General features: G+C 44.5%; 1 protein-coding gene across 1 annotated transcript; it reads left to right on the top strand.

The window, feature by feature from the left end:
• Positions 1 to 3,372: 3,372 nt before the first annotated feature.
• Positions 3,373 to 9,302, top strand: PRSS37 (serine protease 37). The gene is made up of 6 exons (NM_001040569.2): positions 3,373 to 3,401; positions 3,718 to 3,822; positions 5,887 to 6,028; positions 7,250 to 7,503; positions 8,351 to 8,487; positions 9,045 to 9,302. Exons 2-6 carry the CDS (start codon positions 3,789 to 3,791, stop codon positions 9,183 to 9,185), a joined length of 708 nt encoding a protein of 235 aa, NP_001035659.1. The 5' UTR covers positions 3,373 to 3,401; positions 3,718 to 3,788; the 3' UTR covers positions 9,186 to 9,302.
• Positions 9,303 to 12,971: the final 3,669 nt, after the last annotated feature.

The raw sequence follows: 12,971 nt of genomic DNA, 5'->3' as shown, positions 1-12,971 counted from the left end.
GGGGATGAGAAGAGATGAAATGAGGTGATGTCAAGGGATCTCCCTAAACCATGTTAGGGGTCATTCTACGGTCAGTAGGGAACTACTCAAGAGTTTTAAGGAAGAAACTAATGCTCTCACCTACATTTTAGGAAAGATGTCTGAGTACAACAATGTTAAGTGGAGCGATAGTAGGCAGGCACACGCATTAGTTCAAGTGAGTCAAGATTATGGCATGGAGTAGGGTGGCAGCAGTGAGAATGGAAAGGCACGGATGGATTGAAGAGATTTGGGAGAGCAGGATGAACTTTGGGATCGAGTGGTCAGAAAAAGAGAAAAAAAAATCAAACTGAAAGGCAGAGCTGTCTCCCAAAAGGAGGAAAACTGGCAGAAGACTGAATTTGAAAGGCTAGCGGAATAAGAAGTTTAGCTTGACAGGCTACATTTCAGGAGCCGAGAGGAGGTGCAAACAGTGGTTTCCAGGAAGCAGTTGTGTATGCAGGACCAGAGCTCTTGGCTACAGATACCAATGTGAGGCTCATCAACAGGCAGCAGACCCCCATGCCAGCTTCTCCAGAAAATCTGCTTTTCTGCTCTCAGTCCTCACATCCCCAGACAAACTCCCTTCCTGGCCCAGAATCTTTCCAAAGAACTAGGAAAAACAACCTGACAGTAAAGTCTCTCTCTTTCTTAAATGTTTAACCTCTATTTAACTAATCCCACCCCCACCACTACCACACAATTGTGCTCGTCTCACATGCTAGTAAAGTAATGCTCAAAACTCTCCAAGCCAGGCTTCAGCAATACGTGAACCATGAACTTCCAGATGTTCAAGCTGCTTTTAGAAAAGCCAGAGGAACCTGAGATCAAATTGCCAACATCTGCTGGATCATCAAAAAAGCAAGAGAGTTCCAGAAAAACATCTATTTCTGCTTTATTGACTATGCCAAAGCCTTTGACTATATGGATCACAATAAACTGTGGAAAATTCTGAAAGAGATGGGCATACCAGACCACCTGACCCGCCTCTTGAGAAACCTATATGCAGGTCAGGAAGCAACAGTTAGAACTGGACATGGAACAACAAACAGATTGGTTCCAAATAGGAAAAGGAGTACATCAAGGCTCCATATTGTCACCCTGCTTATTTAACTTATATGCAGAGTACATCATGAGAAACACTAGGCTGGAAGAAGTATAAGCTAGAATCAAGATTGCTGGGAGAAATATCAATAACCTCAGATATGCAGACGACATGACACTTATGGCAGAAAGTGAAGAAGAACTAAAGAACCTCTTGATGAAGTGAAAGAGGAGAGTGAAAAAGTTGGCTTTTAAAGCTCAACATTCAGAAAACTAAGATCATGGCATCTGGTCCCATCACTTCATGGGAAATAGATGGGGAAACAGTGGAAACAGTGTCAGGCTTCATTTTTGGGGGCTCCAAAATCACTGCAGATGGTGATTGTAGCCATGAAATTAAAAGACACTTACTCCTTGGAAGGAAAGTTATGACCAACCTAGGCAGCATATTAAAAAGTAGAGACATTACTTTGCCAACAAAAGTCCATCTAGTCAAGGCTATGGTTTTTCCAGTAGACATGTATGGATATGAGAGTTGAACTGTGAAGAAAGCTGAGCGCCAAAGAAGTGATGCTTTTGAACTGTGGTGTGGGAGAAGATTCTTGAGAGTTCCTTGGACTGCAAGGAGATCCAACCAGTCCATCCTAAAGGAGATCAGTTCTGGGTGTTCACTGGAAGGACTGATGCTGAAGCTGAAACTCCAGTACTTTGGCCACCTCATGTGAAGAGTTGACTCACTGAAAAAGACCCTGATGCTGGGAGGGATTGGGGCAGGAGGAGAAGGGGACGACAGAAGATGAGATAGCTGGATGGCATCACCGACTCAATGGACATGAGTTTGGGTAAACTTCGGGAGTTGGTGATGGACAGGGAGGCCTGGCGTGCTGCAATTCATGGGGTTGCAAAGACTCGGACACGACTGAGCGACTGAACTGAACTGAACCCCCACCACAGAAAACCTTCCACAACTCCATCCTGTCCAGGAATCTCAAGTGTATTTCATAAACGAGCCCTAATCCCAGTGTGGCTCTGTGTTCATTGTGAGGTTTAGGAAAGTATGTGCCATGTTAACTTTTTAAAACGTATTGGTTTTTGGTGGTGCAGGGTCTTCATTGCAACGCGCAGACTATCTCCAGTTGTGGCAAGCAGGGGATACTCTTCCTTGTAGTGTCCGGGCTTCTAACTGAAGTGGCTTCTCTTGTTGCGGAGCACAGGCTCCAGGCACACAGGCTTCCGTAGTTGCGGCTTGCGGGCTCTAGAGCTCAGGCTCAGTAGTTGTGGTGCAGAGGCTCCGCTGCACCAAGGCATGTGGGATCTTCCCAGAACAGGGATTGACCCTGTCTCCCCTGCACTGGCAGGCAGATTCTTAACCACTGGACCACGAGAGAAGTTCCCATGTTAACTTTTCATTCCACACTTCAGGAAATTTGTGTGAGGGACTGTATAATTTTCCAGGATTCATGAATGCTGGCTGATGAGCTGAAGCCTGGAGGATGTGGCTAAAAAGTGGTGGGTATCCAGTAATAAAATATAGATACTGTATTTCTAGTCTTTCCAGTCATGTGTGATTTTGAGAAAATCATTTTAATTCTTTGTTTCAGTCCTGTCACTACAGATCAGGAGAAAAGAAAGAATGATACCAGCCCTGACTCATCTTTCCAGGGTTGTTGTGACACTGGAATGAGACTATGAGTTTAGGAAACCTTCAGGGGTAAGAATGATACAAAGCTTACTTAAGTTTGTGTCTCAGCTTTTGATATAAAACCTGATATAAAATCACCACTAACAATGTCTGTAAAGAACTTCGCTCAGTGGCTGGGATGCAGTAAATGCTCACAAAATGTTGGCTATTAGCAACCAGGCTCTTTGTGTTCCCAATTATCCAAGGATGACACGGCAGTCTATTATTGGCTGACCAATCTTTTCATTAGGTAAGAAGCACTTAGAAGTCCTGCCAACCATTCAGTAGATCCTAGATCTAATGTAATCTAGACTATAAATCATTCCCTGACTGTCAAAATGACTGCTCAATGAATGCTTTACATTTCCCCATTTGCTTAGCTCAGACCTGCTGATCACAACAACCAGGCCAAGCTATGACAGCTGCTGTTGCTAAGTTACTTCAGTCATGTCCAACTCTGTGTGACCCCATGGACGGCAGCCCACCAGGCTCCCCCGTCCCTGGGATTCTCCAGGCAGCTATGACGGCAGAGTGATGAAATAGTGAACCCAGGGAAAGGTGAAGCCAATGTAATAAAGAGGGGAGGGGCTGAAGAAAAGTATAAGTAGCTGTGATGAGGCTCAGAGAAAATCTGGGCACACTGTCTTCCTGAACTAAGGTGCAGAATACTGTCCCCCACAGCCCTGGCCTGAAAAACTCCAAGGGGACATAAGTCCTAAGCCTGGAGTTCCCTTTCCCACAGACAGCTGAACTGCTTTTAGGCAGATGGGCTTTTAGGGACAGTAAATTGAGGGACTTGGGTCCTGAAGTCCAGTCACGAAGCTTCCTTGTCTCTCCATGAGAGGCATAGTCCCCCACCTTCCGTGGAACAGAAGGGCCTCCATCTGCCTATTGGAGCCCTCTTCCCCTGTACTGTTCATGCCCAGAGCTGCTTTTCAACCCTCCTGTCTAATCATACCCACTGGTTCTACTAGGTGTTCCAGAGAAACTACTGAACTGAGAGCTCCATACTCTGTTGATCTTCTGCACCTCACAAGGGAAGACTATGAAGTTTACCTTCTGCTTGACTGTCCTTGCTGGTATGTATCCAGGACTTTCTACTCTGTCGTATAAGGCACAGGTTAATACAGAACGGAGGAGGGCAGATGCAGGATGTGGGGATGGCACAAAAGAGAGTCAAGAGAAACTGTCAGGAGCAGCACTGGGGATCCCCCCTCAGACTCTAGCCAAAGGCTCTCTGGACAGGCTGAGAAGCCCAGTGCTAAGCTTGGGCTTCTTGTTCCACACTTGGAGAGTTCCACACTCAACACTCAACAGTGAGTGTTCCACCTTGGTTATTCCAAAATACAGGCTTCATCACACAGGGGCAAGTCTCAGTGCAGTCACAAGGACAGAGAACTCATTTTGATGACTGATATGCTGGGAGGGACTCAGGGCAGGAGGAGAAGGGGACGACAGAGGATGAGATGGCTGGATGGCATCACTGACTCGATGGACGTGAGTCTGAGTGAACTCCAGGAGTTGGTGATGGACAGGGAGGCCTGGCGTGCTGCGATTCATGGGGTCGCAAAGAGTCGGACACGACTGAGCGACTGAACTGAACTGAACTGAACTGATGCCTCCCTGTTGCAAAAGCTTAGAGACTCAGAATGCAGGGAATGGAGAAGATGGGAACAAAAGATCAAATGCAAGGACCCTCCATCTGTACTCCCTGACTATGTGAAGCTCTTCTGAATTCACCAGAGCGGCCTTTCCCACCACACCCTGACTACCTAGGTTGTTGCATCACAAATTAGCTGTGTGACCTTGGACAAGTTAATTAATCTATCTGGGCTTCAGTTTCTACAGTCAAAATGGGGATATTCCTACCTACATTATAGAGTCATTGTGAAGATTTAGGACAAGGGTGCAATGGCTCTTGTCCTTATTAATACCCCACCCTTTTTTCCTTGGGGTTTCTAACAGTGTGAGTCCACAGAAAAGGGTGTGGTGAGGTACAGGCCTGGGCTTGGAAAGGATTCACATAAGAACCAAGGGCAGCTGAAACAAAAACAATATTTCTGATATTAGAATCAGCCTTCCTCCTCTTTCTTCTCTCTTTTTTAAAAAATTCATTTATAAAAGCACTGCACAGTCATACTAGAAAATTGAGAAATATTAAAAAGTATAAAAAATAAACAGCTTTCATAGTCCCACCTCAGTCAACACATGCTAATGCACTTTCTGAATTTATTCCCAGGCTTTATTTTATTTATTTTAATGGCTTATTTTTGTTTCTTTACTTGTTCTTAGATAATTGGATTACTAGATTAAATGCACATTTTTATTATTTTTTAACTGAAAGGTTATTAGTATTCCTTTGCTGTTTAATATTCTTTATAAATGCAGTTTTAATATATATGCTGTTCCATTTGTTCACACTCCTTTGTATTTCAATATCCAAGATTACTGTATTGGACATTCATATTTCAAACATTTACCTATTACAAGAAAGAAAGAAAGTGAAGTACCTCAGTCGTGTCCGACTCTTTGCAACCCTGTAGCCTACCAGGCTCCTCCATCCATGGGATTCTCCAGGCAAGAACACTGGAGTGGGTTGCCATTTCCTTCTCCAGGGGATCTTCCCGACCCAGGGATCAAACCCAGTCTCCCACATTGCAGGCAGATTCTTTACCAGCTGAGCCACAAGGGAAGCCCAAGAATTACCTATTATAAATAGTGTTAAAATGAGCACATTTACTAATAATCTTGATCTACATCTGACTATTTCTTTAGAATCAAGAATTCTTGGGGTTGTAATTATTAGGTCAAAGGTGACAAACCATTTACAATTCTTGATGCTCATTTTTAAATTGCTTTTGAAGCAGACAGAATCAATTCCCATTCCTATAAGTAGTAAATGAGAGTCTTTCTCATTTTACTTTCTTAGGCTGAATATTGTTAACATTGGACAAAAATGATTATTAAAACTATTAGATAAAATGGTATGTCATTTTCATGTACATTTTGATTTTTTAATGTCAAGTACCTTCACATTTCCTGCCCAACTGATTACTACTTTAAAATTGTCCATATTTCCATTCAGCTAAGAAGCTGTTGACTGTTCTAAGAACTTCTAAGAACTTCTCATATCTATTCCTCAGGGACATTTTTCTCCGCTCACTCATCTGTGCAGAAAGATGATCCTTCCCCCTATTTGGTCTACCTCAAGTCTCACTTCAACCCCTGTGTGGGCGTCCTCATCAAAAGCAACTGGGTGCTGGCCCCTGCTCACTGCTACTTACCGTGAGTGTTGACCATCCTCATCCACTCTACTCACTCTGCATTGGTGATTCTCAAACAGGGGCAACGTTTCCCCCAGGGTACATGTGGCAAAGGAAGACATTCTTGGTTGTCACAATAGAGTGAGGGCTGCGGGGAGGGCTGTGTTAACGGCATCTGCCTGGTGAACGCCAGGGCAAGGATGCTGCTTAATATCCTACACTGCACACAGCAGCCCCCCACAACACAGCCATCCAGCCCTGCACGCCAACAGGGCTGCTGGGGGGCCTCCTCAGTCTCCCATAAGTCTTTCCGAGGTTTTTTTACTGGCAATATGAGTTTTGTCAGTTAAGGAACCAGCAGACAACTGATGGTGCACTCAGATTTTATTAAATTGAGAAGAATTGATAAAAAAGAACTAATGACAAAGGTATGGTCTAGTTACAGGGAAAACATAGACAACAGTTCAATTCCTCTGGGGTTCAGTATTAGAAAGATGCACTTACTACTCCCAGACCTAAAGGGGCAGGGGGAGAATGATTTTAAGCGGGGAGAGGAAAAGAGTCAGTGAGAGAGAAAGAGACAGCACTGTGTACAGAGACAGCCTGATAGCGGTCCTAACCTTTGATCAGGAGACGGTCAACAGCCACAACCCTGCAGCAACCCAACGGGGCACGGCAGGTGGCAGGATAAACTTGCCAACCTCTCCCTTCTCCTTCATGTTCCTTTCTGGTGCTTCTTATCAGCCAAATACCAATCAAATGCCAAAGGACAAGAAAGCACATGGACTTAATCCACCTATTTCACCTTCCAAAGTACAGAGATGGATGAAATAGAGTTGTGAGGAGATTTGATAAAGCAAACAGGAGCTGTCCAACACTCAAGTCACCTCATTCTCTTCCCGACACCAGAATGGAAATGCCCAGATAGGCTGGAGCCAGAAAGGAGGGGAAATAATATTTCTAGACCATGCATTCTTTTCTCTCCCACTACATGAAAACAGAGAAGTGAAAGGCTCCACCACTTAACTGTGTGATCATGGGTGAATACTCTCATGTGCCTCCATTCCTTCATCTGTAACACGGGGATTCTGTTTTGAATCCCTGCTTTGTTGTGAGTAGTAAATGGGGGAATCCAGGATTCAGACAGAGCTCTTGGCAAAGCACCTGGCCCACTGTAACATCAGCTTTGATGATGATACCAACAGTAACGATGATGGTGACTTCCAACCCCTTGTCCCTCCAGAAATCTGAAGGTGATGCTGGGAAATCTCAGGATCAGAATCAGAGATGGGACAGAGCAGACAATTAACCCTATCCAGATTATTCGCTACTGGAACCATAGTCATACTGCACCCCAAGATGACCTCATGCTCATTAGGCTGGCTAAGCCCGCCATCCTCAACGAAAAAGTCCAGCCCATTGCCCTCGCCACCAGCACCGTCAAGCCAGGCACCATCTGCATGCTTTCCGGTTTGGACTGGAGCCAAAACAACAATGGTGAGTGCACCTGCCCCCGAACATCAGGTCATGAGTTATATCTGATGAGACAGGCCGGGGAGGAGCCCCATGTCTGTGTAACTGAGAGCGGAGGAGGGTGGGGTGGAGACCAAGGGGGAAGTACTGTCTGAGGGGTCTGGCAAAAGAGACCCTCTCAGAAGTCCAGACTCCTCCTTTCCCAGGCTGTCTAAAGCTCCACTGCTTCTTCAGAGCTTTGGCAGATGGAGCTACCAGGCCACCTGACTCAGCACAGAGGCCACGCCTCCTGATTGTCGGAGGCACAGTTCACATTAAAAAGGCTCCGCTTTCCCGTACTGGCTCACTTCTCTTGTTGAGGACACCTGAGAACTTGAGTCAGGTCACCTCTTATTCCTCCAAGAACAGACACAGAGTAGAAAGAAAATGCTGCTTTTTAAAGAGACATAAAGGCCATTTCAAAATCTTCAAGATTAACCCTCATAACCATGCACAAAATCACGTCTTCTTTCTTCCTCATTATTTTGTTCAGTTCAGTTCAGTCACTCAGTCATGTTTGACTCTTTGCGACCCCATGGACTGCTACATGCCAGGCCTCCCTATCTATCACCATCTCCCGGAGCTTGCTCAAACCCATGTCCATTGAGTTGGTGATGCCATCCAACCATCTCATCCGCTGTCATCCCCTTCTCCTCCTGCCCTCAATCTTTCCCAGCATCAGGGTCTTTTCAAATGAGTCAGCTCTTCACATCAGGTGGCTCAAGTATTGTTCAGACAGACACAAAACATCAGTTGAAACAGAAGCTGGGGATTGGAGAGCTAAATGACATTTGTGAACAGGAAGGTTTCTTTTATCCCTGTCTTCCCTCAGGCAGACACCCTGATTTAAGGCAGAACCTGGAGGCCCCCGTGATGTCCGACACAGCCTGCCAGGAAACCGAACAAGGAAAAAGCCACAGAAACTCCATATGTGTTAAATTTCTAAAAGTGTTCAGTCGAATTTTTGGGGTAATCTTTTCTCTCTATCCAATTTTCATTCATTTGGATATGTCTAGTTAACTATTTAATCACGGTATTTAAAAAATAGAAAGCCGACAACTTCACAAATTTTTGAGAATTTGGTAAGGCTGCAGCAAAGCCTCCCATTATCTTCAGTAAAGAGCCCTCATTAGAGACGTCTGTATTCATTAAGGGGCATCAAGCAACACCTAGAGTTAATAATTGTTTTTTTTTCTCATAGCTGCAACTGAAAATGGGTAGCGCTTAAAAAAAATAATTCAAATACTGCACAAATTGAAATAGGCTTCATCAGTTCAAGTAAATGGAGTTTGACTCATTTTAAATGTGAGTTCTAGAAAGGCTTTTCTCTGACTTTCTCAACGTCACACAAGGCTAGTTATGACAAAGTTAGATGAATGAATCAAGCTTCCAGTCTGCGGACTCTTATCTTGATGCAGCATGCTACCTCCAGGCAGGGTGCGTCCACACGGGGACTAGAGAGCGCCTATAAGGAGATTTGACCACATCTGTCTGCCTCCCTCTCTCTGTGCGATGATACCTTCTAGGAGCTGGCCGTTGCTACTGTCATCTGCAAAAACAAGCTGCAGGGGATCGAGGTCGGACACTTCATGGGAGGGGATGTGGGCATCTACACCAACGTTCAGAAATACGTCAGCTGGATTGAGAGCACCACTAAAGACAAATGAGACGTGTTTCTCCCTAAGTGTCCCAGAAGCTCCACCATGGACGATACCAACCACGAACAACTTACCCCAGGTTCAAAATAAAATGTCCAAATAGAAATATTTGGATTTACCACACCAGTATCTTGTGTTTTCTCATTTGTATCTCTGCACATATCCCATAATGAGCTGAAGAACCAAGAACGAAACGTGAAATAAGATAATAGGGTTATACCTATTATCTCATTTAAAGCTTATAACCAACCCTCGAAGTTGTCTTTTCTTCCCACTTTACAAATGGGAAAACTGAGACAAAGAGAAGTTACTTAACATTATCTATAGGTGGTAGTTTATCAGAGCCTGAAATGGAACCCCAAAACGCCGGATTCTTAGCCTTGAAATTATAGGCAAGTCCATAGCATTACAACAGATACTGGCTTCTGTTCCCTGCTACCTCTCTCCTTTGCTTTTTGCTTCTCTTCTTTTCACAGCTATTTGTAAGGCCTCAAGAGGCAGGTCAGGTTTTCTGGTATTCCCATCTCTTTCAGAATTTTCCACAGTTTATTGTGATCCACACAGTCAAAGGCTTTGGCATAGTCAATAAAGCAGAAATAGATGTTTTTCTGGAACTCTCTTGCTTTTTTGATGATCCAGTGGATGTTGGCAATTTGATCTCTGGTTCCTCTGCCTTTTCTAAAACCAGCTTGAACGTCTGGAAGTTCATGGGATCACGTATTGCTGAAGCCTGGCTTGGAGAATTTTGAGCATTACTTTACTAGTGTGTCAGAGAAGGCAATGGCACCCCACTCCAGTACTTTTGCCTGGAAAATCCCGTGGACGGAGGAGCCTAGTAAGCTGCAGTCCATGGGGTCGCTAAAGTCGGATACAACTGAGCAACTTCACTTTCACTTTTCACTTTTATGCATTGGAGAAAGAAATGGCAACCCACTCCAGTGTTCTTGCCTGGAGAATCCCAGGGACGGGGGAGCCTGGTGGGCTGCTGTCTATGGGGTCACACAGAGTCGGACATGACTGAAGCGACTTAGCAGCAGCAGCAGCAGCAGCTTACTAGCGTGTGAGATAAGTGCAATTGTGTGGTAGTTTGAGCTTTCTTTGGCATTGCCTTTCTTTGGGATTGGAATGAAAACTGACCTTTTCCAGTCCTCTGGCCACTGCTGAGTTTTCTAAATTTGCTGACATATTGCGTGCAGCACTTTCACAGCATCATCTTTCAGGATTTGAAATAACTCCACTGGAATTCCATCACCTCCACTAGCTTTGTTCATAGTGATGCTTCCTAAGGCCCACTTGACTTCACATTCCAGGACGTCTGGCGCTGAGTGATCACACCATCGTGATTATCTGGGTCGTGAAGATCTTTTTTGTATAGTTCTGTGTATTCTTGCCACCTCTTCTTAATATCTTCTGCTTGTTAGGTCCATACCATTTCTGTCCTTTATTGAACCCATCTTTGCATGAAATGTTCCCTTGGTATCTCTGATTTTCTTGAAGAGTTCTCTAGTCTTTCCCATTCTATTGTTTTCCTCTATTTCTTTGCACTGATCACTAAGGAAAGGCTTTCTTATCTCTCCTTGCTATTCTTTGGAACTCTGCATTCAAATGGGTATATCTTTCCTTTTCTCCTTTGCTTTGGCTTCTCTTCCTTTCACAACTATTTGTAAGGCCTCCTCAGACAGCCATTTTGCTTTTTTGAATTTCTTTTCCTTGGGGATGGTCTTGATCCCTGTACAGTGTCACGAACCTCCATCCATAGTTCATCAGGCACTCTGTCTATCTGATCTTACTACTTCTCTCTGCCTCCACTGCTACCACTCTGGTAAACCTGGAGTATTGCAGTATCTCCCATTTTTGCCTTACTAAATTCAACCTATTCTCAATACAACTTCTTTTAAAACATAAGTCAAGCTCTGTCACTTGTCTCTGCTAAATACTCTCCAATGGTCCCCTCAGTCAGAATAAACAAAAAATGTGTACACTGGACTATAAAGGCCCTAAAACCATGCCCCCCCCCTCCGCCCCTTTGACCTCATCACCCACACCTGCTCCAGCCACACTAGCCTCCCTGCTCTCCCTTGAACACATTAGACACTTTTTTACTCAAAACTTTCACACTTTTCCCAGATTCCTGAATGGCTACTTCCCTCACTCCCTAAAATCTTTGTTTAAATATTTTCTGGACTTCCCTGGTGGCACAGTAGATAAGAATCTGCCTGCCAACATAGGGGACATGGGTTTGCTCTGTGGTCTGGGAAGATTCCGCATGCCTTGGAGCAACTAAGCCCATGCACCACAACTATTGAGCCTGCGTTATACAGTCCAAGAGCTCCAACTATGGAGCCTGCGTGCTACATCTACTGAAGCCTGCCCACCCCAGAGGCTGTGCTCTGCAACAAGAGAAGCCACCGCAATGAGAAGCCTGCACACTGTAATAGAGCAGCCCCTTCTCATCGCATCTAGAAAAAGCCCCTACACAGCAACTAAGAGCCAGAGCAGTCAAAAGTAAATAAATAAATACATTTTTTAAAAGCATACAGGGATTTCCCTGGTGGTTCAGTGGCTAAGACTCCATGCCCCCAATACAGGGGCCCTGAGTTCAATCCCTGGTCAGGGAACTAGATCTCACATGCTACAACTACGACCCAGTGCAGTCAAATAAGTAAATTAAATAAACATTTGTCTAAATAATAATGAATATCTTCTTAGTAAAGTCTTGTCTGACTACCCTATCTAAAATTAGGACCCCACTTCTGGTGCATGTTCATCTTCCACAAGAATTTGGCAATGCATATGATAAACCTGAGAACTATGCATATGCATATTCTCTGATGTCTACCTTTAGAGTCTTACAAGGATGTTCACTGTAACACCGTAGAGAGCAAAACACTAGTAGGGTGGGGGGCCACAGAGTGTGGCTCATTTTTTAAAAGGCAGTACAATCATACACAATAATATGTGTGGTCATTCAATAATATCTACTATTCTAAACACTGAAGACATAGGAGAAAATCAAAGATTTCTGTCCTCATAGAGCATACATTCCGGAGAAGGCAATGGCACCCCACTCCAGTACTCTTGCCTAGAAAATCCCATGGATGGAGGAGCCTGGTAGGCTGCAGTCCGTGGGGTCGCTAGAGTTGGACACGACTGAGCGACTTCCCTTTCACTTTTCACTTTCATGCATTGGAGAAGGAAATGGCAACCCACTCCAGTGTTCTTGCCTGGAGAATCCCAGGGACGGGGGAGCCTGGTGGGCTGCCATCTCTGGGGTCGCACAGAGTCGGACACGACTGAAGCGACTTAGCAGCAGCAGCAGCAGAGTATACATTCTAGTTTAGAGACACAGGTAAATTTTAAAATGTATTATGTCAGGTAAGTACTATGAAAAAAAACTAGAGTAAAACTGGGGAGTACTGAGGTAACATTTTAAAGAGAACATACACTGAGAATTACTCAACAAGTATCCCCAAAACTGGAGTAGGTTCTATGAAATCTTCTTGGAAATGCAGAAAATAGAGTTGAAAGGTGGTTGGGAAAGGTAGTGTCTGCCCTCCTAGAGAAATCATGATTAACACAGAAGAGTCAAAATGCGACGATCAGGAGTGAGGAAGTGAGGATGAGGAATATGTTTATGACAAGTTGTGACAGTAAAGTGTGACAGAATGTGGCTCCTGAGTCTTGAACATACCCGGCAGGCACTGATGCTGACAAATGGGCAGAAGAAGGGAAGAGAATAAGAGATCCATCTAGGGAACATCCAGGACAGGAATCTCAGGAGTAAGGGTTGAATTG

The sequence above is a fragment of the Bos taurus genome, chromosome 4, assembly GCF_002263795.3.
Source record: "Bos taurus isolate L1 Dominette 01449 registration number 42190680 breed Hereford chromosome 4, ARS-UCD2.0, whole genome shotgun sequence".
Classification (NCBI taxonomy): Eukaryota; Metazoa; Chordata; class Mammalia; order Artiodactyla; family Bovidae; genus Bos; species Bos taurus.
The sequence above is the reverse complement of the archived record's forward strand: the minus strand, read 5'-3'. Positions and strand labels throughout refer to the sequence as shown.